A 26036-nucleotide genomic window follows, 5' to 3' on the forward strand; every position below is an offset into this window, starting at 1 on the left:
AATATATGCAACAAACCCTGGCTCATCCCCATCCTCATAAGTCCACAGGTACTCTCCCCCCAGTAAATGGAAAGATGTCATATTTTAAGTGTCACTGCTTCCCAACCCTTCTGAATTCCAGGCGAGCAGCTGTGTTAGGCCTCAATCCTTAGCAGGCCCCCTTACTTAAGAGAAAGCCTCCCTGAAATCCTTTGGACTACAGATGCATAGAGTTAAGGCTATTATTAATAACCAAAGCCTACCCTAAAATCCTTGTGGAGCCGGAAAGAGGAACGAATTCATCTGCTGGCCAGGCGTAGCGCCCACTTATGCGACTAGCAAAAGGGCCCTTTCCCAGCGTGTGGCAGGTCAGGAGTTTTGCAGGGCGAGGAGACAGACAGGGAAACTCGCCGTCACCAACCGGGGACTCCATTGTCATCCGCAATCAAGGGACGCTGCTCCCTCCCCTCCCACGCCTCCCGTGTCTCTTTCAACTCCTCACCACCAGCTGTTAACCATAGCAGTTCTAATCATAACTGCGGGGGCGGGCAAATGGTGGTGTTTCCCCTCTCCTTCCCCCTCCTCCTCCAAGGAGAACGCCCCAAGGGTAAACTCCCCCGCCCGCCCCGGGTTGGAATGGCGTCATTTGGTATAATCTGTCGAGGGAGCAACTCTCGTCAGTACGTGGGGAAAGTGCTTCTCCGCCGCCGCCGAAAATTCAAAACAGCGATCTGCTCGTCATGACTCAATAAGTCCTGGAAAGGAACTCCTGTAGGCGCTGGAGAGAGAGAGAGAGAGAGAGAGAGAGAGAGAGAAGAGGGGGAGTGGAGAGAGAGAGAAACCCACGTGTTCGGTTTCCCCTGGCACATACACACGCTGCTTTTGCGAGGAGGAGGGGGAGCCAGTGTGAACTCCAAACTCTTAGGGATCCAGCAGCACTTGGATCTCCTTCGGGATCTTTCCGAACAGTTTAGGAAGACACACTGACTGGGGCGCGCGGGCGTCGAAGGCGTGCCGACATTCCAGGGACAGCCAAGGAGCCTCGGATGCCTTCGGACCACTGCCTGTTCGCTGGAGATACTCCCTTCTCTTTTGGGAGAATCGGGGGAGGAGCTTCTTAAGCTGGGCTCCTCCAGTGGGTTGTTTTTTTTTTTAATAGCCACTGGCCTTTTGTGTGGTTCAATTTCCCAGCAGCTTTCCGTTCAGAGGGGGATCTGCAAGCCCGGAACGCAGGAGTTTGGAGATACTTTCCTAGGCTGATTCCCTCGTGTGTGAGATCAGCGTTCAGTTCTGCGGGATTCCACTTTAGAGCGTGCCTTGTTTCTGACTGGAAAGCTGGGATGTTTTATAATTACTAAGAAGCGAACGCTTTCTGACATGGAATTAGCTCTGCAGTGGATGGTGATAAGTTCTGGAGTTTTGTTTTTGTCTTAAAGCTGATTAAGAGTCCAATAGAAGCCCCCCACCCCAACAGCTCTGGTAAGTGTTAATTGTTTGGCTCTACAGATCTTGCCAGTAAATGACATTGGGGAAGTGGGAGGTTCTTGGATAACGCTATCAAAAAGTGCCCTTCTAAAAAGTAGTTTGGGGATTATTTCAAAACACTCCCCAGCCCACCCCCCCCCGCTAATTGTACCAAATAATAACTCTTACAGTTTAGGTGCCGCCTTGAATCGCTCAGACACGTAGCACAAATTAAAGGGGAATACATAATCTTAACATCCTGGCAGTTGAAGACATTTGTGCACATTGCTGTGAAATGTGCCTGAATTTCTCTGACTCACAGGATATGTTTACCAGTTCCATGGAGACATAGTGGGTTGGTTGGTCCTGTTACGCAGGGAAACTTCTGCCTTCTGATTTTATGAGCTGTAAATTGGAAGCTTTAAAAACCCGGAGTAGTCACAACACAAGGAAGCACAAGTGCTTTTGTTACTGAACAGACATGCCCGACATTTATCGGGATTGACGTCTATTGTTTTAATAAAAGGGCAGGTGGGTTCAGCTTAACTCATTGTGACCCATGCTCATAATTTTCTGTGAGGTTTGGTAGTAACTTGTGGGTCATACTGAAGTTATTATATAGATATACAGTATACAGTATAGGATCTTATCCCAAGTTGTGATATATGAACTTAACCCAAAATCCTTGCATTTAAGCTTAATAGAATTCCATCTCATTTATGCTAAGACTGACAGTCCAACTCCTAAACCCATTATTATTATTATTAATATTATGTATTAGTTTATGAATCTCCTTTTACATGTTTCTCAAGGTGATTTACAAACATACCACAAAAATAGCTTTTGAAACAGTCCAAAACAGCAACAAATGAAGATTGGTTTAAAATAACACAAAAGGAACACCTAAGAAAAATGTTTTCATCCCACAGGGAAAGCACAGTGTGCTTACTCCAAGGTGCTTCCAATGAGTTCAGTGAGATTTACTTAATGGTAAGTGTATAGGATTTCTGCCTTGGATGGCAATCCTATATAGATTTATTTAGGAGTACGTCCTATTGAACTCGCTGGTTCCTTTCGTATCAATGTACCTTGGATTGGAGCATTACTTGGAATTTTGCCAGAATGATGTCAGTGTCGCCTACTTGCAAATACGTCCTGTATAAACTCAGTAGGATCAGCTTCTGATTAAACTGGCGGTAGAGCTGCTTTCACACAGAGTCTTGTCTTGCACTATCTGTACCGTTTGTGTATGTTGTGAATATGGAAGAGAAGAGAGAGGAAACAAAACTTTTTTTTTTTGCATTGACGTTAAAGTGGTTCAAGGCTCCTAAGCCTTTTTTCTTGCAAGCGCTGGGGTGCACCTGCTTGTGACACCCATGGGTTTGAATTATGTGGGTGATCAGATTTATATTTAAGTCCAAGGCCAGTTCCAGTATATGTGCATCTTATTTTATCCTTAAAACCAACCCTATGAGGTAAGTTGGTCTGAGAGCATCCAGTGCTCTTGGCGAGGCTGAGCGGCGATCTGAACTTAGTCCCTTATGGTCAAAGTGGGGATTGTAGCTACTGTACCGTACTGGCAGTGATTGATGGTGGATGGTCCTGCCTGTATTATGGTTACACTTGATTATGCTTTTTTTGGCTCTTCCTGTTGCTCATAATTATGTCAAATCATAGCTTGACTTGTGGAATACAGTTTCAGTGTGTTGGCTTCTATTGCTGACTTCCTAACCCGCCCCCATTTTGAGTCTTACCCAAGAGCAGTGAGAGAGATAGAAAGTAACCAGCTGAAACCTTTTGCTGTCTGGGAGATTCAGGGCTGAATCTTTGCCTGTTATGAAGGCAAAGTACTGTATTAAAAGGCAAAGTTGTGCCATTTGTACAAATGCAAGCACAAAACAGAAAGAGAGCTGTGCACATATGGAGCATATGTTTGATTTCCCCCCCCCCCGATTGTGTTAGGTAGCATTTCTTTATTATGGCTTCCTGATGGCTTCTATTGGACTACTCTGGGCTAGTTACAACTTTAGGCTTTGTTGCCTACCCTATAAAAAATATCAAGCCATTGGTTTTTCACTCAGCAAATGCACAGGCTGACTGGTTTGGATGGACTAAGTTGCAGTACAAATGGGCTATTCCATAAACTGTTCTTCTCTCTTATATTTAGTGATGACTCACATTTATGACTTGGGAACCCCTTCTCCATGGTTTTTTACTGTAATAACTTGAGATTGAATGATTAAGTTCTTTACAATTTAAGGTGTGTACAAGGAATGTGGGGACCACAGGGGTGGAGTTCTTTATTTCTGACTAATCTCATCACCTGGCAAAAGATATTCCATTCTTGCCAAGATTCCATGGGGTTGCTGTAAAATTATATTTTCATCTGCAGATGTCTGGTTTTTCTTTTGCCAGGTGATGAGATTAGTCAGAAATAAAGAACTCCACCCCTCCACATTCTCTCTCTGTCTCTCTCTCCTTTTGGAGTCAGGGTTATTAGAAATGTCAAAGTGTTGGGAAGAGAATGATTTGGGTGGCTATATATAGTACATCCTCAGGTTTCTAGGCGCATCAGTAACTTTTGTGTCTTTGAGGGGAAATGCCCTTTTTGTTCCCTTGGGATGGACAACGCTTTTGATATCACTATCCAGTGTTCAGTCCTCATTTTTCTGCATGAATTCAGACTGGCAGCCCTTTTCTAGCTATGATTGCCACCTGTTTTCCAGCTGTGCTCTTTGTCTCTAGCAGTGCTTCTAAGCTTGGGTGCAACTTTACAGCATGTGAAGCTTTTACTGGCATGGAGATATGATCTAAAAGGGTTTCACTCATGTCTAGTGTGGATGTCACTCAAACACAAGCAATGTGACCGGCTGCATTATACCACAAATAAAATCTGTTATTTACTGTATCATATTAGCAAACCAACAAAGATGAGACATACAATTCAGCTGAAGGATCAGAAGACCCAATGGGTCAGATACTGAAGTCCATTCCACATGTGTTTGTTAATGTAGTCCAATAGTAATTCCACAATGCAGAAGTTCAAACAAATACTAAAGCAGGCACCCCCAAACTGTGGCCCTCCAGATGTTTTGGCCTACAACTCCCATGATCCCTAGCTAACAGGACCAGTGGTTGGGAAAGATGGGGATTGTAGTCCAAAACATCTGGAGGGCCGAAGTTTGGGGGTGCCTGTACTAAAGTCCATTCCAAATGCATTTGTTCATGAAGTCCAAAAACAATCCATATGTAAGTTATTGTAATTTCATAAGATGACAAGGGTTCAATCCATATGTAGGTTATAGTAATTTCATAAGATGACAAACGTTGACAAGGATTTCTGGAATATTCTATCCTTGTTTCTGGGCTTCCTCAGTGATATAAATTCTAGATAATGCAGACAAATGCAATATAGTGATCTTGTACATTTTACAAGAATAATATAAAAATAATATAAATGCCATAAATAAAATATACATAGCAAATGTGATGTTACATAGCAATGGATCTATAGCAGGCATCCCCAAACTGCGGCCCTCCAGATGTTTTGGCCTACAACTCCCATGATCCCTAGCTAACAGGACCAGTGGTCGGGGATGATGGGAATTGTAGTCCAAAACATCTGGAGGGCCGAAGTTTGGGGATGCCTGATCTATAGCATTATGGTGGCTGTGATAAATACTACTGTAACAAACAGAGGTTATATAGATAAACAGTATAACTGTTTTGATTCCAGGTGTTGACAATCTACAGAAACATACAACCTTTCTTAAACTGACCCTAAGTTGAATTGTGAAAACTAGTACACGAATTTATTTGTAGTTCATGGGTCATATGTTTGTGGAACCCTTAGGGTCACTTTAAGAAAGGTTGTACTGTATGTTTCTGTAGATTGCCAAGACCTGGAATCAAAACCATTATACTGTTTATCTATATAACCCCTGTTTGTTACAGTAGTATTTATCACAGCCACCATTGCTATGTAACATGTAACACAGCCAGTTACATTGTTTGTGTTTGAGTTGTATCTTGTACGTAACCTTAGGTTTATTGTTGTGTTGTTAGAATTAGTGTGGATGTCAGGCTGCTGTCTAAACCAACAAAGCTGGTAAAAAGAATAGAGGCAACAATTTTGATGACTGTAGAAGTGCTCTACTAGGTACATCATGCTGTTTAAGGGGTCCCTTTGCCTAACCCTTTGGGCAAGTGATCAAACAAGCTTCCATTAACTATAGTTAAAATGCTTCCCATTTTGTCAAACCCAAGACACCATGCTTTGAAGTTGGGTTAATAACTTGGCTTGGTCTAAAGCTGTTTACTGGTTCAGACCAAGTGGGAAACTATTGTTTATGGAATACATCCTGGTTTGTTTTCCAGCTCATGTGAAGGGGTGAGTAAGAGGCTTGTTTGTAACTTGGTTTATTAACGGAGATATGATCATCGGAACTCTCTCAGTTGGATAACACTGTCGTTTCTGAAACAGAGTGTCAAATACTTTAAATAGGCTGCATTGCTGGGCTCAGTAGTTTTTTTTCTCTTGAAAGCTTTGGATTTTCAGTCATCTCTTATTTGGTAGTTATCAGAAGCTAGAGCTATCCTGCCTCAGCACATTTTGCTTAAGGGTTTGAGAGCATCTCATATTTATTTTCCCTTACAACACAGGCACTCAAGCTTATTTCAGTAAAAAAAGAAGGATCTATTGATTACTTGAAGGGTAGTGATTTCAGGACAGGGATTGGGAAAAATACACTCGTTCTTCAAAATTGTTTCATGAAAAATAGAAAGTCAATATACTCAAAGTGCTCCATTTAAACATATATTTGCCTTCAGTAACTGAAGGCAAGTTATGCTTCACTTATCCTTTTATTATCTTGTGCTTATGATCCAGAGTACTGTAGTTTGATTACATAAAATGACAGTCTTTTTTTTAAAGAAGCATTTGTTTCTTGACTGAAGACTGAATACCTGCCTTTTGTTATTTATGAGAGTGAACAGAGTTAAGTGATATCCAGTGATATCCAGTGATATCCAGTGTCAGTCATACACAGAGCAGAGTCATTGAAATTCATTGTTTTCAGTGGGTCTACTCTGAGTATGAGGGACACGGGTGGCGCTGTGGGTTAAACCACAGAGCCTAGAGCTTGCCGATCAGAAGGTCAGCGGTTCGAATCTCTGCGATGGGGTGAGCTCCCGTTGCTCGGTCCCAGCTCCTGCCAACCTAGCAGTTCGAAAGCATGTCAATGTGCAAGTAGATAAACAGGTACTGCTCCGGCAGGAAGGTAAACGGCGTTTCTGTGTGCTGCTCTGGTTCATCAGAAGCGGCTTAGTCTTGCTGGCCACATGACCCAGAAGCTGTACGCCGGCTCCCTCGGCCAGAAAAGTGAGATGTGCACCGCAACCCCAGAGTCGTCCGCGACTGGACCTAATGGTCAGGGGTCCCTTTACCTTTACTCTGAGTATGCCAGCCACTGGATAGTATCCATGGTCTACACAGGAGAACTGGCAAATTTAGTAAGGCCACTTCTGCCTTTAAAAGATTCCTAGGAAGTAGCATGTTAGCAAATAACTTTGCTTACAGTACAGATTTAACCTTGTGATGAGCTTCCATATTTCTTATTCTTATTTATTCACTCCCCTCACCTGCTGAACATGTACCATCAAATTGGTTTGTATGTGCAATCTCAGCAGGCATGACCCAGATACTTGCAAACTGACGTAAGCAGGGTGTGTGTTGTTGCTGATCAAAGTGTTACTCCACTGATGAGTTGGTTGCAGGCTGAGCCCACTGATTTTCTGAATGCATTTACAGTGTGTGTGTATGTGTTGCAGCTGTTGTCAAGCAGCTGGTTGTTAAGCTGTGAAACATTTTCCCTAAGTAGGCACATGGTCTTGAGCACAATTGGAAGTCGGTTTTTATTTCCAAGCGTTCCCAACAGTTTATATAGTATATAGGAATGGATTTTCTTATTCATGACTTCTGGGCATTAAGGAAGCTGCCTTATATTGAGTCAGACTATTGATTTATCCAGTGCCATTTACACTGACTGGCAGCCACAGCAGCTGTCCAGGTTTTAGACAGGGGGCATTCACAGCCTTATCTGAGAACAGCCGCCGAGACCACATAACACCGGTCTTGAAAGACCTACATTGGCTCCCAGTACGTTTCTGAGCACAATTCAAAGTGTTGGTGCTGACCTTTAAAGCCCTAAACGGCCTCGGTCCAGTATTCCTGAAGGAGCATCTCCACCTCCATCGTTCTGCCTGGACACTGAAGTCCAATGCCGAGGGCCTTCTGGCGGTTCCCTCACTGCGAGAAGCCAAGTTACAGGGAACCAGGCAGAGGGCCTTCTTGTTAGTGGCACCTGCCCCGTGGAACGCCCTCCCCCTAGATGTCAAAGAGAAAAACAACTACCAGACTTTTAGAGGACATCTGAATGCAGCCCTGTTTAGGGAAGCTTTTAATGTTTAATAAATTATTGTATTTTAATACTTCTGTTGGAAGCCGCCCAGAGTGGCTGGGGAAACCCAGCCAGATGGGCAGGGTATAAATAATAATAATAATAATAATAATAATAATAATAATAATAATTTGAATCTGGGACCTTCTGCATGTCAAGCAGAGGCCCTTCTATGCAGCTATGGCCCTTTCCCTCTCCCTCTCCTCAAAAGTTACCTTAGAGATTGCTTTGTTTTGAAAACTCTGTTTGCTCAGTACATTTCACATCTGCGTGAGAGTTCATGGAGCTGTTTGTCAAAGCAGTTTTCAGTTAGGCATATTGTTTCTTTCAGTGGAATGGATCCAAATATTTTAAACAAATGTCAGATCTGATAGATTTCTCAATTACATCCGTGTGAGAAAATTTCTGTTAATTTTTGGGCTTGAAACACACCAGGGTTTTTGTCACTTTGTTCATGAGTTTTAAGCCAGCTGCTCGGTATTTTCAGTGTCAGGGTTTAGATAAGTTGACTATCTTCTGTTTTATGTATTAGGAAGTTGCCAAAAGTGACTTCTAAGAAGGTAAAATTCCCAAAGGATGTGAAATTTAATGCATAACATGAAGATTACGCATTTTCACACTCCCAAATGGCTATTACTAGTCCTCAAAGAGAGCTAGTGTGGTATCAAGAGGGTTGAACCTAAGAGTGGGAAGATGCAGGTTCAAGTCCCTTCCAAGGAATCTGCTCCTTGGGCCAAAATCCACATTAATTGGGGCAATTTCTTTAGGCCAACCAAAATATCACACAATATTCTGAAAGCTTTTTAGTTCTTGAAAACTGTTCATTGTAGTAGGTGGTCAACAGCATGATGAGAGAGCAGGAAGAGGCAGAAAAAGGTTGGCTTCTGTTTAAGATATGAGGTTGCACTGAGGCCTGGTTTAGAACAAGAAGTATAACAATGACCAAATTCCCATTTCTAAAATCCAGCTATTGTTATAGCTTTTGTTCCCAATAGGCCTTGTTGCAACCTGATATCTGCACCCTGAAGGACCTTACTCGAATGTCTGCTCCTACCGTACTTCCACATTCCATCTTAAAGCTATGACTGGATGTTGGATGCAGTCTCTGTGGCTTAAATATCAGTCAAAATTTCTTCGGCTTCCTCCCTCCCTCCTTCCCTGCCTGCCCCCATGATTGCTCTGTTTAGCAACTAGCCTGGTGGAATATTCTGGAGACCGTTTGTGATATTTGGGAAATTGGGGCAAAATGTCTGCTTTTACTTTTTGTGTTCCTTGGGCCAGCTGGCCTATCTCAATGCCTGTTGTGAGGATATTAGGAGGTGGGGAGCCTGTATTTTCAAGCTTTTCATTTTCCCGTGGTTCCTTTGCTGTTAGGCTTTCATAGTCTGGTCTTTCTTAATCTGTTTCCCTCTCTCCTCACTTCCACCAGACTCTCCTAATTAGAGGATTGAGCAACACAGCAACAGTTTTCCATTTTCCTGCAGTTAACCAAAGCTCAGGTTGTCGTTCCCTTGACTTAGGGAAGCTCACAGTGATATCTGCAACATCAGAGGGCATCAAAACACCAATGTGAAATGATTCTGGTGAGCATGGTCTGTTGTGGACCTGAATGAAATCTCTCCAGTGCCTGCCTCCCTGCTGGTGTGGATTTTTAGATGACTTGGAGAGTCAAAACATATAAGAAGTTTTTGAGGGAAGCAAGTAATGGTAGATAAGCCTAGGAAGGTTTCCTATTTTGGAATTGTTACTAGCTCTAATTGTCCAAAAGGTATAGTTGTCAATTTTTGATAGATGCTCCCAAAAGGACTATTGTTTCAGAAGGATGTCTCACTGTTTTTCCCTGTCTTGCTTCACACAGTTCTTCTGTTCCTAGTGATGCCATCAAATTGGTGCCTGATGTGGACTCATCCAAAGAGCCACTAACTACCGGTACTGTTATCTCAGATGGACACAACACTGTTCTGGAATCTGCTGAGCTGACTGAAACAAGGTAGGGTGAGAAATCATTTGCAGATTTAGGATTTACCACCCATTGCCATTGGGGCAGTTCCAACCATTCAGTGGTTCCTGGTGTTAGAGACAGACAATGGCCTTGTCCTATGGGCTACTAAATGGTCGGGAGTGACTATGTACCAATGTACCAATGTACCAGTGACTATGTACCAATGTACCAATGAGTGGTAGTCTATTTTTTATTTTTTTTGGGAGTGGGTTGGAAATAGGCATATTTTGAATGTTCTAATTCAGTGCTGTTTGTTGGAATCCAGGCACAAAGCAATCGTGAATGTTAGGCTGTAGTCTCAGGAGGACACTTCTAGCTAGAGTGGCATTTGCCCTGAATTAGAATGAACTATCTTGGGGAATGATAGAGTTTGGCAGTAGGTAGGAAGAAGTGCCATTTGTTCATGAGTGGGGAAATGGATGTAAATAGGCTCAATGTTTTTTAATCATACTTGGCAACAAGTTGAGAGTACATTCAGAACCATAGCTTTTGTTGTGTTCTGCATTTCAGAGGGCTGTTTACCCTTTAGAATCATATTTCTTACAGTTGGATTACTAAACAGCCAGGCTGTAAGAACCCAGGCTATTGGTTTGTTTGTTTGTTTTGGCTATGGCTAGGTTGTCTTGTTCCACCTAATTTTTTTATCCTGCTTATTGTTGACTCTCAGCAGAGTTAGCAAACTGAGAAGAAGCCACACTATCCAAAAGTGTTTATTTCTTTGTGAAGTTTCTGCAAAGCTTGCCTCAGGGCATGTTCACTTACTCCCATTTTTCAGAAAACTGCAAAAATAGTGTGCCCTTTACTGAATTAATAAAATTAGGGAGTGGTGCATTACTGAGGTACCATCAGCAGCCCAAATATGCTTATTACAACCTTAATTTCTAGACAGTAACCTGTTGCCATCCAGAGGGGATCGAGAGGCCAGCTGGCTAGCCCTCAGCTGGATCATGCTCTTCTAGCCGGCATGTTGGACGATCTCCTGGAGCGACAGAAGTCTGAGCACACTATATTAGCAGCACACTGCATGAACAGAAGCGGTGTGGAGAGGCTTGTGAAAGCATAATTACAAGCAGATTTATTGAGCATAAATCAGGACAAAGAAAAACAAGTCTCTCCTTCATCTCCTCAGAGTCTCAAAAGCAAAAGCTGTACACAACGGAAGTTCCCAGCAGACTGTGCTGGAACGTAAACAGACACGTGACATGTAACAATCTCACACGTCTGCTCCTTAAGGTGGAATGGACTATCCCAACATAACCATGTTAATCCCTTGCAGCAAAAATGATGAAGTACTGGGCACCTTGACACTATTATAGGATAAGCTTTCGTGAGCCACAGACCACAGGAAGTCCATTTGATCAGATGCAAAAAGGCTTCTCCTGAGTTGCAGGTACATAAATAGATGGTAGAGGGGGGGTGTTCAGTTGTAAGCAGTAGGATCAGAAAGAAAAGAAATGCAGAAAACTACAGATAGTGATAATGTCCTTATTAACAGTGCCCATTCACAAAAAACAACAACATTCAGACATTGCTGCAACCTAAAACAACCATTCACCAGCAATAAAAGGCCACACAATAGGGATACAGATACGGGGGCCAGAGCTTATGATAGACCCAGATGCCAACTCTGTCCCCATATCTACTCTGGCAGTACTATGATATGATCCCCCATATCACCATCAGAGGTTCATTAATCTGCTCATCTTCTAGTGTGATATATCTATCTATCATCTATCTATCTAGATATATAAACAATCATCATCACATTAACATCACAGCTTTCCTCCATCGCTCTACCATTCCCAGTTTTTCCCAGTGTGACCATAAGGTGACCATCCTTGAACTAAGTACTGTATTTTTCCATCTATAAGATGCCCCCATGTATAAGACACCCCCTATTTGGGGGGACTCCAATTTAAGAAAATGGGGAAAGATCTATCCGTGTATAAGACACCACCCAAATTTTGGACATTATTTTTAGGATAAAAACCTAGTCTTATACACAGAAAAATACGGTAACTTTCACAGTGAGTCTGCAGTGTTTTAAACAGGTGAATTACAACCATCAAGAGGTTCAGTGCTGTCACTTGTGGGTTTAAACAGGTATAATGTGTTTTTATCACACTGCACATGTGTACTGGCCTGTTAGTACCAGGATGCCTGTGGTTTTTTTGTGAATGGCCAGTTGAGAATGCAGTTATAATCATCTGTACTTTTCTTTGTTTAATTTCCTTTTTAACATAAATGTTTACAGCCTCTGCATATCCACATACGTGTGTGTTTGTGTGTGTGCGTGCAGCTGAATGAAGTGGACTGTAGTCCACAAAACTTTATGCTAGAATAATTTTTTTAAGGGTGCCACAAGACTCTTGGCTGTTTTTTACACCTATTTCCGCATCCATACCCAAACTATGTTTCCTCACCCACTCCACACAACACTATTTGCTAAAAACCATAGCTCATTACAGATTATACAGTATATTAGGATAGTCTCCTTCAAGGGCTCCTTCAAATGGCTAGGAACTGGTATAAGCTTTAAAATAATATTGTTGGATGCATGTTGCTGCAAATCTCTGAGATTTAAAGGTATTTATGTTAAGCAGAACAGCCTTGCTACTGTTTGCTGCAGCAGCCTTGCTACTAAAGAAGCAGCATGGTAGATCAGTGTTTCTCAACCTTTTTTGGGCCACGGCACACTTGTTCCATGAAAAAAATCACGAGGCACACCACCATTAAAAAAGTTAAAAAAATTAACTCTGTGCCGCCCTATATTGACTATATAATTATGACTGTAAGAAACACTTGCCAATTGCTGTGTTGGTTGCAATCTCCTGTAATAAGGCTTCACAAGCCGCTGATTTCTCTGCCAGCACAATCCTTTGCTCAGCAAGTTTCAGGTTGAGCTCATCCAGCCAGCTTCTTTAAGTTTGTCTAAAACCACCCTCCAGTCGTTTGCACTGAGCTTTGGGAAAGAGGAGGAGAAATATTGCTTTCCGGCCGGTTAGCACGTCGCGGCACACCAGCCAGCGTCTCGCGGCACACTAGTGTGCCGCGGAACAGCGGTTGAGAAACGCTGTGGTAGATGTTAGAAAACCCATTTGAAAGTTGTGGAAAACAGGACATCTTTCTAGCAATGCAATATGCCGAGCCTATCGCTTCTGCAACATGGTAGCGAGGCTTTGCCTTTGTGCAACACAAATATACCATCTTCTAGTATGCCATCTGCTCATGAGTCCCCAGGGTCCATCATCTCCTGGATCATGTTTCAGTGTTGACTTTCAAGCATTTAGGAACTGTGGCTTTCAAGCAGGTAGGAAAAGGAAGTACCTTTTCACTGCCCGTGTTAGAGCGTGACTGTTTACAGAGAATCCAGAATAAATGGTCAAGAATTGGCTAATTTCTGTGGCTGTGCAGTTTGTGCCAATGGTTAGTTCTGGCACCTCCCAAGCTTCACCTTTAGATGGAAAAAGGAAAGTGCAGGGATAGGCAACAAGTACAATATTTTTGCATCCACCAAAGTCTCAACTTCTGATTTATGGGTCGTGATGCTTTTTGTGTGCCTCAATAAATAGTGCAGATTTTGAACATGGTGCCCTCTTGTTTGCATCAGTTCTCTGATTTATTTATTTCCGTGCCGGCCACTCTGGTCAGATGCATTATCTCTGTTGCCAGTTGGCAGTGATCTAATGTGGTAAAGAAATCCCAAGTGAGTCCTGGAGGAAGAGGGCCAATTTGGGATGGGTCAGTTCCCTACTTATCCTAGTCTGTTAATCACCAATCTGAGCATTACTGGGTTTCCAGAAGGGTACTGTATTTTTAAAAGCACCCTTACTAGATGGTGATTTGTAGGCAGTTTTGTAAAGCTCTTTATGCTCACTGATACACTTCTGCTAGATTCTCGAGCGACAGTCGTGGAACATAAAAAGAATTGAAGTGGCTGATGACCCGAAAGCTGTCATTCTCATTCTGGAGAAATACTGAGTAACCATGCAGAAGTACAAACCAATGCTTGGTCACAGGATGATTTTCCTACCAGTAAAATCGTCAAATGTGAAGTGATCTTTCACAGCAATTGAAATCACAAGCAGGAACTTCTGAGTAGGGAGAAGGGTGAGGGTAACATGGTCTAGGGTGGTACAAGCAAATTTTTATGTTGCTGTTTATGAAGAACAGAAGATTGCATTATTTTGCTGGAATGCTGTTTTGCCACTACTGTGTTGGAAATGTTCTTTTTTCCAGGCAGTGTTTCCTTGGCATTTCTACCTCCTCCCTGGACGTGTGCTCTTGTGCTTTTTAATTTTTAATTTTTTTAATCTCAGGCCGTCACCTTCAGCAACGTCTAATCTGTAGCTGCCTTAAAGTGAATATATAAGTCCCCCTTTGCTCAGACGTGTTTTACAGTTAGGTTTGATTGCTGGCCCATAAAAGATGACCTCTAATTCTGATAGGTGGTGTGCATGTGTGTAATAATCGGGTCATTTTGTGCTAAATGTATTCCAGATGGCAGCGTGTAATAAGAGCTCAGATTCCAACCCTCCATCTGTCCAGTCAAGATATTATATCTTTGTTTTTGTGTCTCAAGGGCAACTGTCTCAAGCTCCATCCCTCTAACCCCCTAGTGATACCACAGTGCTCAGCGCAATATGGGGTCTCTGCATGGCAGGCCATGAAAATCTTTTTAATCTTCCAGTCTTTGACAGGGGGGAATGATGTATTCAACCAAGTGCTGTGATGAAGAGCTTAACATTTCAGCAGAAGTTCTCAAAACACTCTTCCCCCGACCCCGAAATAAGTATTTTAAATCTCAAAAGCATATATTTATAAACTAAACTCTGTACTATGGGAATAGTGATTGTTTTTTGGAACAACCACCACCATGCTTGGACACAAGAATATCGGGATAAAACTGATGTGGATGACTGCCTTCTTCCTTGGCCATGGAGACAGTTCCTCTTGAGTGATTGCAAATGGTTGTTTTCTGCATCCCTCATTCTTTCTTTTTCTCATGGTGTTCTGAAGCAACTTGTACATAAATAAACAAACAAACAAAATTATATTCTGAATTTGGATCTCCTAGATTGGCATGGGTGGGGGGTGGGACACTTTTTCGACCTCAGGGAAGCATTCCCTCATGGAGCCAAATGTCATTGGTGAGCAGGGTCAGAGGCAAAAGTGAGAGGACCAACATAAGTGACCAGGGCCAGATTTCGGTTTGATGAGGCCCTAAGCTACTGAAGGTAATGGGGCCCTTTATATGTCCAGCTGTCCTTTGTCAACAACAAATTGTCGCTGTTTTTTGTGTTGAATATATGCTATATGGTAATTTATGGACCTAATCGGTCTATACACAACAGAAAACACTGTTGCTGTATGTAGGTTTGTTTTTTATCTTATATTTTGGAAATGTACATCCAGGGGTTTTTTTCCTTTAATTTTTTTGGGGGGCCCCAAGAGAGTGGGGCCCTAAGCTATAGCTTGTTTAGCTTATACTGCATGTAAATCTGGCACTGTATGTGACTATTACCTTTGTACAGTAGTCTGCATTCCAGCAATGCAAAAGCCAGAGGTATCTATGGACATTGGCGCACCCATGTCCCCCTTCTACAATCAGGCAAGCAAGAGGCGTTATCACAGTTCAGTTACACATTCCAGCCAAGCCAAAAGCACTTGAATAGGTTCAGATCCAGAAACCAGGACAAAGGTCCTGAGAGCTCAAGAGAGAGGCCTGGAGGTGCTCCATTTGGCTCCCACTGTCCTGCCCTAGATGAAGTTACAGCCTCCTAAGTTAAATATAGACATGGGCATAGTTATTATTCTGGGAGGACATGGAAGTATGTGGTCTCTTTCTGGGTGGTAAACCTTTATAGGTCCAAACAGATTTAGAGAGCGTGCCTATCCACTATCGAAATTAATGGACAGTACACACAGTGAATTGAAGCATGTTCCCCTGGAAGTAAACCTCACCTAAACTCCCATGTCCCTTAAAAGTTCAGACCTATATGTTTCTACTCAGAAGTAAGTCAGTTCAGTGGGGCTTGCTTCCAAGCAAGGGTGTCGAGATTGCAGCATAGGTGAGGTGTAAATTGAGATTTCACAGCAGAGGCTGATCTAGATGGTTAAGAGTTTAGCTGGCGGGTGGGGTGGGAGGGGAGGCACACGGACACCCACGTTGTATCTGCTCCTTTAGGTAAAGAAAATTGTAGTAAGTAGTTGTTGCAAAGCTGTGGTATTCCAGTTTCACCTCTGAAGCTGAGGTATCCTTGAAAAGGGACAGTCTTGTATGACTCGGCATTTCTGCAAGTTCCGTATTGATTAGACATTGTGAAGATGCATGGTAAGGCAGCGCTAGTGATGCTAAATATAAGTACAGTGGAACCTCGGTTTATGAACACCTCGGTTTATGAATTTTCGGTTTATGAACGCCATGGACCCATCTGGAACGGATTAATTCATTTTCCATTACTTTCAATGGGAAAGTTCGCTTCAGTTTATGAACGCTTCAGTTTATGAACAGACTTCCGGAACCAATTACACCCATGCTTCAGTTTATGTACGCTTCAGTTTAAGTACTCCGCGGACCCGTCTGGAACGGATTAATTCACTTTCCATTACTTTCAATGGGAAAGTTTGCTTCAGTTTATGAACGCTTACTCCGCGGACTGTCTGGAAAGGATTAATTCACTTTCCATTACTTTCAATGGGAAAGTTCGCTTCAGTTTATGAACGCTTCAGTTTATGAACAGACTTCTGGAACCAATTGTGTTCATAAATAGAGGTACCACTGTATCACATTGTAGTTTCTAGATAAGAAGGCAGGCTAGCAGTCAGCAAAACTTCACTGTATATAACAATGTGATCTGGGTGGGTAGTGGGTCCCCCCTTTTAGCAAAGTCCTACATGAGCAGGGCCCAACATTTCAGGGTGTGTGTGTGTCCTATGCTAAGTGCTCCTCCCCATTAAGAAGACCTGTGTGTGAGCCTTTTTAGTCACTCTGCCTTATTATATGTGTGCTTTGTCTCTGTGCTAGGTTATATTTCTCTAGTGGCTTTAGAAACTATCGACAGACATTGTAAAAAGAGTGTCCAAGCATCTGATCCAAACCTGTTTTTAAAAGGGAGAGTTGTTCTCCCACATCTGGTGCAAGTGCCCTTGGGTCCAATCCTTCTGGCAGGAGGTGTTTCATGTAATATCAGAAGTCACTGCCAAGCCAGTGAGCTCAGAGCTGGAGGTTGCATTACTGACTCTGTTCTGAGGCCAACACGAGCAATGGTGTCATAAGTATTGAATTGTACTTTTAGCAGCAGTGGCACTTGTTGAAACTGTGCATCACTGGTGGACTGGTTCCCACTTCAGTAGGGGAATGGCTTGGGAAACTCTGCCCGTTAGCATCCTTGGAGAAGCTGATGCAACAAGAGAGGGCCATATGGAGAGCAGAATCATTTTGTCCATGTGAGGTTCCTCTTCATAGTGTATAGGGCACAACCCACTGTAACCTCTGGAAGAACTTGTTCCTGAAGCCACCATGGAACTATTCCTTGAATCATTATTATTATTTATCCAATTACCCTATCTGAAATACCCTAGCTTTTCCCCCTGGGAAAATTCAGTAATGAACATGGGCATACATTCAGTTTCTTCGTATGCATCTTTTTGCATTATTGAAAACAATAAAAGTCAATTGTTAAAATGAATTCCCAAATGATGGAGGCTGTTTGCTTCAGAGATTTATTTAGCCACCCTCCATTTGAGCATGAAAGCAAATGTTGGGAAATGGTTATCATTCCTCTTTGGGCATACACTACATTCCTTTTCCTGCCCACTCTCTCTTCATATCAGACTGTCATTGAAGGGGGTTTCTATGGCAGTGGCAAACTGTGTTAGGGTTCACCATTAGCATGAATGTGGCCAGCACTTACTTTGCATGCTTCTAAATTGGTCCCTTGGTGTTTTTGAAGCAACTCAATGATATTTAACTGCAACAGAAGGCAATTATTAGATACAAAAATGTTTAATGGATAGAAGAACCATTCTGGAGATTCATTCCCTGTGTCTGCATTCATGGGGTTGTTGTCTATCACATGATGGTGTATGTTTTTATTCCACAGAGTCGGACATAAGGGAAACAGGATGTTTGTGGTACTGTGTTTCCTGAAGTGGGACTATTGTCCTTTGCTCTTTCTCTTTGCTGTCTGATGCTAGAAATAGAGGGAGCCATGTTGCAACGCTCCATTTGTGTTTCTATGTAAATAAACGTAGATTAGCCAAATGCTGAGTTATGTTACGCAACTGTGCAAACTGCAGATTCATAAGTGTGCTGATGTTTCTTGGCATCAGTTGCTGTGATGTTCGGGCTGAAGAAAGCTTTTGAAGCTCCCGAACGATCGACCAGGAGGGAGGGAACATGCCAGTCGGGCATGTGTCTCTGCCAGGGTCCTATATGTGAGTAAGAGATCCTAACATTCTCATGTTCAGAGAATGTGAATGGGGAGATGGGCGATGCACGTAAGCCTTGCCCCCAGTAGCCTTATCAACACAAAGGTCTAAAGTTGAATTATAATCACTGAGTGTGCCTCCTGTAATCCAGAAGGCAAGCTACACTGGGGTCCCGAAGGTGGAGAGCATTTTTGGCTCTGCCCGAGTAGGGTGAGAATGTTCTCTAAAAATGGTGTTTTGTTGGTTGATGGCTTAATACTCAAGCTACAATGAATGGAACTCTCAAACTGATATCTCTAAGGATGCCCAATGAGACTATGGTTCCAATGTTCTACCTATTGATCTTGAGGGAACACTTTTGAGTATACATGTATGGCTTTGCTTACTTGGGAGTCCAACACATATGAATGGGTTGAGAAATGGTTTAATGTCTCAGTTGTCAAAGTGTTGGACAGCCAAGGTGGAGGCATGGGTGCCACCTTTATAGGCACATGGGGAGTGGAGACATAATGTCTGACATGATATTACAGCCTGCCCCTGCCAACTACCTCTTCCTTTTTCCTCCTATGAAGAGTGAGTAAGCAGAACTCAAGCCAGGCAAGATAGTGGAATGAAATAAAAGGGTGCTCCTATTCTAATATTGATTCACCTGAATCCACAGACCTTAACTTTTCACGCACAGGAGGATCCAACCAAACAGCCAAGACAGATGAAGAAAACGGGCTTGTTTCTTTTAAAAAGTCTACTTGTATGCTCCTTTTCCAGGAAATTGTGCCCGAAGGGGCTCCTAACATATCCTGTAGACAATAACAATTTGAAAATACATATTATAAACAATTAGAAATAGCAATATCAATAAGCAGATGCAAGAACAACAACCCATACAACATTGTATAAAACAATACAAATAAGTTAAGGTAACAGTTTAGCCTGAATGACGTTATATAAAGCAGTTGGGTTATATAAAACAATACAATTAGCTTAACCTAATGTGAAAGCTTAAGCCAAAGGGAAGAGAGAATATTAACAGCACAAAAATAGAATAGTGGCATATAAACCATCACTACACCCTACATAACCCACCTGTTTCCTGTCTTCAGACATTCATGAACCCTGACCCACCCATCTCACACCTGGGGGAGTGGAGACCTGCTCTAACTCAGAGGGGCCCACTGTTACTGTGGGCTCTTACCTACAAGGTGGTACATAACTTGTCTTCCATGTTTTCCCACAAAGCAATATGCATTCATAAGCATGGTACCGGGGTGGGGGAGCACCCTCCCCCTTGTGGTAACCCTCAAAGGAATATTTAAAAGGAAGTGCCCAGATCCAAGTATTTGAGAATCAGTATGTAAAATAGAAAGAATGTGGGGTCCTTTAGAAACACATTACTGTTTGTTTGCACAGAAACCTGTCACAATGGCTCTACTCTTTGTAGGTGAGACTGATTTGACTGAGGTAGACCTGTGAACCCATAATATCGAAGTGAGATTAGAATGAGCTAATGGTGCCTATATTACAAACAAATTGGTTTTAGCATGTGGAAAGCCACACTTGTTTCCTTTTTGGGAACACATTTTGGTAATCATGTTTGTATGACGGAATGTAGAAAAACAGGGATTTGGGGGGACATAGCTGTTAGCAGGAGTCAAGACTTCACTGGAATAATTTTTCTACATTGCTTCCTGCTCAGGTATTGTTCCAAATTACACAGAGGAGAATGCTGCATTATAACCAACCCTTTGAAGTGACTCTCCTCCCCAAAATCTGCTTTCATCTAAAGTATTTTTCTTTGATGTGGAGGCTTGAAGGAGATTTCTTATAGTGATGAATCAAAAAGGCCATGTGTGGATGTTATGCATAATTGGTTGGTGCACTAGGTTTATTTCCAAAAGAGCAGCTGTGTTTAGATGTGACAGCTGCAGATTTGTATGTTTAAACCTTATTCTGTCACAACTGCATAGAAAGAGGGGGGGTAGGGGGAAGGCTCTGGTTTAAGAAGCATCAAGGCATACAGGTGAGGACTGGAAAGCTTTTATTTCTGCCTATGATGTACAGTACCGGTACCTCCCTGCATCTCCTTTCTCTCAGGCTGTTTGCTTCCAGCCAGGGCTCTGATACTGGAAGTGAGCCTGGTTACAAATGAAGTCTTTGGAGGGGAAGGACTGTGGGGAGATAAGCCATAGGCTAGTGGTAACCCAAACACTACAACTGCCATCAGCCCCGGCAGGTATGGCCAGAGACGATGGGAGCTGTAGACCTGCAGCATCTAAGAGCCCCATGTTGACTACCCCAGGCTCCAGGAAAGTTATGCAAACATGTTCCTTTACATTTGATCCATAGTTAAGCACATGGACCCACTGCCATTGTGCATAGTTTGGCCCTTTGGTTGGCTGCAGCAAAACTTGTGATGCCTTAAACCCTCAACTCCCTGATCCATCTGGGCTGAGGCATAATTCTCACAGATGCAGGCTAGTGTGGTGCTTGTGATGCCCTGGTTTGATCCGGGCATTCCTGCCAATCAGCAGTCTGGTAGGGAAAGTGGGAATTGGAATCTCCCTCCTCCCTCATCCATCCATTGGCTCATCCCCCTTTTTACATGGCTGTGCGCATGTAGCCGGCCAGGCTGTGCTGTGCATGCTCTGATGTATTTATGTATCATACCTTTGGCTGGTGGTGGAGACCCTCAGGAAAGGGGTCTGAATGCAGGCCTCTAGGCCTCCCTGTCTAGGGCTGGGAACTCTCCACAGCCCATAACCCTCACTGGCCCTGCTTTGCACATAATCCCCCCCCCCCGACTGGAATGTGCCCTCAAATTCTGGTAATGCCTCTTGTTTGTTTGGATGGAAGAGAGAGAAGTGTGGAAGGGTGTAGAAACCAGCCTACTGTACTTAGGTAAAATTTACATTTTTGCTCCGCCCACTTTACCATCTAGCCCCACCCACCAGTGGCATATGGCCCTTTGAAGGTTTCTCAGAAGCCAATGTGGCCCCAGGGCATTCAAAACACCTCATATGTTGAAGGCTGGCCTTGCCTTGTGTCAGGGGATTGTTGCGGCTACTCCCGAGTAAAGGCGCTCTAGGCCGCTCTGTCTTTAAGGGTTTTATTGTGCATACTATTTACAGTGCAGAGGTAACAGAAAACATGACCTCCTAGTCACTCGCAGAATCCGGCAATGGCGCCCTTCTGCTCCGGGGCCAGCATAATAGCTTGGGCACCCCGAAACGCCGCCCTCTAACCCTGTGTTTGGGCGCGCGCCTCAATTCGGGCACCGGAAGCGGCTGTGCTCTCTCTTCCACTTGCTGGCTAGGGCAGTGCCGGGGCTCTGATACCTCGCTAAGCCTTCCCTCCTCCATTCCACTTCCGCCTGACCCGCTGCTACTGTTCTCGCTGGGCAAAGTGCTGGTCAGGATGATGGGGGGAGGCTCCCTGTAGGGAGTCCCCCTGACACCTTGCTATTGCCCTCCGTGATTTTGAGAGATAACTTCTGAAGTATGATTCTGGACCCCAGAAATTCAGGGTTCTATATTGCAGGGGGGGGCTGTGTGAAAAGGTGCAAAAGAGGGACAGGAGAGCAGAGCCAGCACACTCACCCTTAATCCTCCACATCAAAATGCCCTCCAATATTTTCTGCACATGCAGCAACTTGATCTGCATGCTGTGGGTCCAGTTTCATTTCTAGGTGACACCATTGATTTGTGTACCTTTTTAGACTAAAAAAAAATGGCTGGCTGCCCTATTTCTTTTTTAAGATATTGGAAACAAACAGTACCTGGTTGTTGATAGAAGAACATTATATTATATATATGAACTGAATGGTAATTTGGAGATGGCTGCAGCAAAGGAGTACTGTATATTCCTGCGTATAAGACTACCTTTTAACCCAGGAAAATCTTCTCAAACGTTGGGGGTCGTCTTATACACCGGGTCGTATTTCTTATATGGCGAGTATATCCCAAACTCTATATTTTAACTGGAAAAGTTGAAATTTGGGGGTCGTCTTATACGCCCAGTCATCTTATATGCCGGAATATACGGTAGTTTGGGTAAGTTCTGATCTGATGCCACTGGGCCACAAAATCTGTCTCTCCTTGCTGCTCCCTTGCTGACAAACATTTGTGTCACAGTAATCGTATTTATTGTTAACGTTCCACAACATCTTGATAGTTTACCCCATATATTTCTGCTGTTTTGGAAATGAAAATACCGTATAATTAGAAAAAAGAGAGAGGGAGAATCATTCTGTAATCTCAGTTACAGAGATCTTGACCCTGGTGTTGCTGCTTGGTTTTCTGATGCCCAGCTTGTTCTTCCAAAATCTGTTCCCCATCATTTAATTTTAGGAATTCATACATCTTGCCTGAAGTTGCTGTAATGTTGGTGTTATGCAGCCGGCAGTATGGCTATTTACAGTATCTTTCATGCTATTACCATATAAGGTCAATGGAAAATTTGGCCAAGGAAAATAAATGCCAAAAGGGAACTAAGAAATAAGCAGTGGATGCAACTGTAAAGGGAATAATTGCATGTTTCTTCTACGTATGACCATGTACATTAACTAATCATTGGGCTTGATTTCAGAAATGAATACCTTGAGAACAAATATACTAGTGGTTATTCATAAGTTCAGCAAAGGTCAGCGAGAGGAATAATGCCTTGAGTTCATTGCATTTTAGGGCCTTTCCAGATTACCGAATGGCAACTGCACAGTTTCCTCTTGCCTGCTGAGCTGGATCCACATATTTTTATTTGAAAAAGTGCCACTGTTTCAGAGATTCTGGTCTGGATGAAATAGGAAATTGTGGCTTCCTGCTACATTCATGAGCCTCAGGCTCATGCACCCCCCATCTCTTCCTCATTAATGTGCAAAGCATTAAAAGCTGCCACTTTTGATTTTATATGAACCTCAATCTCTTACTGCATCAAAACTCTGCTTAGCCACTTTAGACGGTGAACAAGCCCATGGTTTGAACCTCTCTTGTTGAAGCTAACTGGAGTTCACATGCAATGGGGAGCTGTGGTTAGTTTAAAATCGAAAATGGGTGTTTTTAATCTCTTGCATGCCAAAAGAGACAGAGGGCCAAGCCTGTAGCATTCTGTGACTTATGCAATGTTTTCCATTACATCCGAACCAGCCCTTCCAGACATAGTGCAACCACAATTTGACATAAGCACCTGGCTGGATAATGCCTGCAACATCACTGGTGATGAAGGATACTCCACGAAGCACTAGTTTGTAACCTTTGAAAAAGATTTGTACACAAAAAATGTAAGTTGTTTTTTTTATCCCTGAAACCTGTTTAGATAAACCATGCCTGCAGCACAGCCTAAAGGTCCAGAATTCAAAAGGCACCTACAGAAAAGCATACTTTGCCCACTCTGAAGAGACTTTGACTTCAGCGGTGTATAATAAGGAAATATATTTTAGAGAAACCTTCTGCCCATTCATCTGATGTTGAATAGCAGCCTCTTGCACTTCTGCTCTCCCTGCTTTGCTATAATAGATAGCAGATCAGATAACAGGGCTATATGTGTTGTTTCCTTCTGCATATTTGACATACATGCAGAGAGGCTTTTGTTCTCTGCAGTGTAATTCTGCCCTCTGGAGACACTCTTCATTTTTTAAGAAGCAGGTTACTAGCTCCCATGGTTGAGAGGGAGAAACTGTAGTCTTACCTCTATCATAGCCTTCCTTATAAATAAAAGAATGTTCCATGCTAGTTCAAAATATAAACATTCAGTGCATAGTCAGTTATACAAAAGGAAAATAGTATGCAGATATGCAAACCTGCATATGTTTTATATTTCTACCATCCGTTAAAAATGACCCATCACCATCAGGGACAATGCAGACCAGAATGCCCATATACTAAGTAAATCATGGTCAATTTGCCCTTGGAGTTGGGTAGAACATTTGTGTGGCACAGGTGGTCTTGAGATGGAGAGAGCAAAACAAGCTGGGTTTTTGTTCATGGGTTGATTTATACGTGCCATATGTGCTGGTGCAGTGTTTTGAGTTTTTAAAAGTAGTATGCACATTATCAACTTCACATGTCCCTTCCGGAACATAAATCATGGTGCTGACAGTTTGGAGTCCTGAAAAGAATTAAATAGGCTTCTTCCCATGCACCGCTCTCGCCCCCATTTCAAATTCCTAAATGATTTGTAATGTCAGGCAAACAAAGTTTGCTCTAGACTGGCTCATTCCATCAGGCAAAACTCCTGATGGTGCCACACACCAGGTGCCACACAATAAATACTCTTCTTCTTCTTCTGCTACTATTTCCCCTCTGGAATTTACCCATGTTTGAATGTCATATTTGTCACAGCACATTTCTCTTCAGAGTGTTTGCTCTTAAGCTAAGTGGAAGAGGATTGTTCTGTTTACCCATTTGATGGTGGTTTCCTGTGGTTCCTTTTCTGTTTTTTTTTGCTGTTGCTCAGCCTTCCACAACTGCTGCAATGACCAGACTACAAATTATCAACAGGGTGATGTTTGCTCTCTGATCAATAGAGGGCACTCATATAACAAAAAATGCATGCACATCGTTCTATCCACCTGGACTCACCTGTTCATTGACCTACAAATAGAGGCATTTTCACACTTTTGATTCTTGCAAATTGAAGTATCGAAATATACCTATAAAGCCTCATTTACAGGGCACTCCATTTTCTGTCTTGTACTTAAACATGAAAAACTTTGTTTTCCCTTGTACATATGGAACAGGGGACCGTAGGTAGAACAATGAATCCCACAGTCATTTGGAGAAGTGTTAGAAGTATGTTTTCCCTATTTTAAGACGTAGCCATAAAATAAGCTATAGCAGGATTTTTAAGCATTCAAGGAATATAAGCCATACCCCGAAAATAAGACATAGTGATAGGCACAGCAGCAATGCCGGCCGCGGCAGGAGGAGGAGGAGGAGGAAAAAAATAAGACATCTCCTGAAAATAAGCCATAGTGTGTTTTTTTTGGACGACAAATAAATATAAGACGGTGTCTTATTTTTGGAGAAACAAGGTACAGTATATATATTTTGGGGGGGGAGCGGGCTTCTATTTTGTGGGCTGCTGGCTACCCCAAATTTCTCAAGGGCAAAGGTTTATGCATCCTGATGGATTCCTCATGTCTTTCACACTGTTTCCCACAGTTAGGTCTGTCAATTCTGTCAATGGTTTGGTTACACTCTGGAATGAGAAGATGTCCTGCACAATAGATCACTTCCAGATATCATCACCAAAACTGGGCAATTGGTGCAACTGCCTGGTATATTAAATTGCTTAGGACAATGAAATACTTGAGTCAACAGCTCAAGTTGTGAGCCGGAGCATCTGGAGGGTACTAGGTTGGGGAAGACTGGGCAAGAGTCTATATGGTGATACTGGTAGCAGTTGGAAAGGTTTTTTTCTGACAGTTTTGTGCAGATGCAGTGTTGGCCAGTTGAGCTTCCTTTAATGATGGCGCACCTTTCACCGGAAAGGTAATGTCATAGACTGGCAGAGGAGTGATGGGAGGCACCAGCTAGGTAACTCCCAAGGGAACCCTCAGGGGAAGAAGGCTTAGGGCCCAGGGGGTTGGTAGTGAGACAATGATGAGTAGTCAGAGGGGGGAAAGGGAGCAGACTGGGAGGAGCAGGTGTCAGAAGCTGAAGAGGCAACAGGGTTTAGTGAACAGGAAGAGGCTGGGGCAGAGAGCAGTC

General features: G+C 42.9%; 1 protein-coding gene across 14 annotated transcripts in view; it reads left to right on the forward strand.

Moving 5' to 3' along the window:
* TACC2 (transforming acidic coiled-coil containing protein 2) overlaps nt 1–26036 on the forward strand; it is a 160855-nt gene that overhangs the window by 47916 nt on the left and 86903 nt on the right. For 12 of the 14 annotated variants that reach the window (XM_060274797.1, XM_035137488.2, XM_035137496.2 and 9 more), the window contains one exon: nt 9760–9891. The exons of the other annotated variants lie outside the window; for them this stretch is intronic. In XM_060274797.1, coding sequence (XP_060130780.1) covers nt 9760–9891 — 132 coding nt within the window. The remainder of the gene's footprint in view (nt 1–9759; nt 9892–26036) is intronic. 14 annotated transcript variants of the gene reach the window in all.

The sequence above is a fragment of the Zootoca vivipara genome, chromosome 5 (assembly GCF_963506605.1).
Source record: "Zootoca vivipara chromosome 5, rZooViv1.1, whole genome shotgun sequence".
NCBI classification, from domain to species: Eukaryota; Metazoa; Chordata; class Lepidosauria; order Squamata; family Lacertidae; genus Zootoca; species Zootoca vivipara.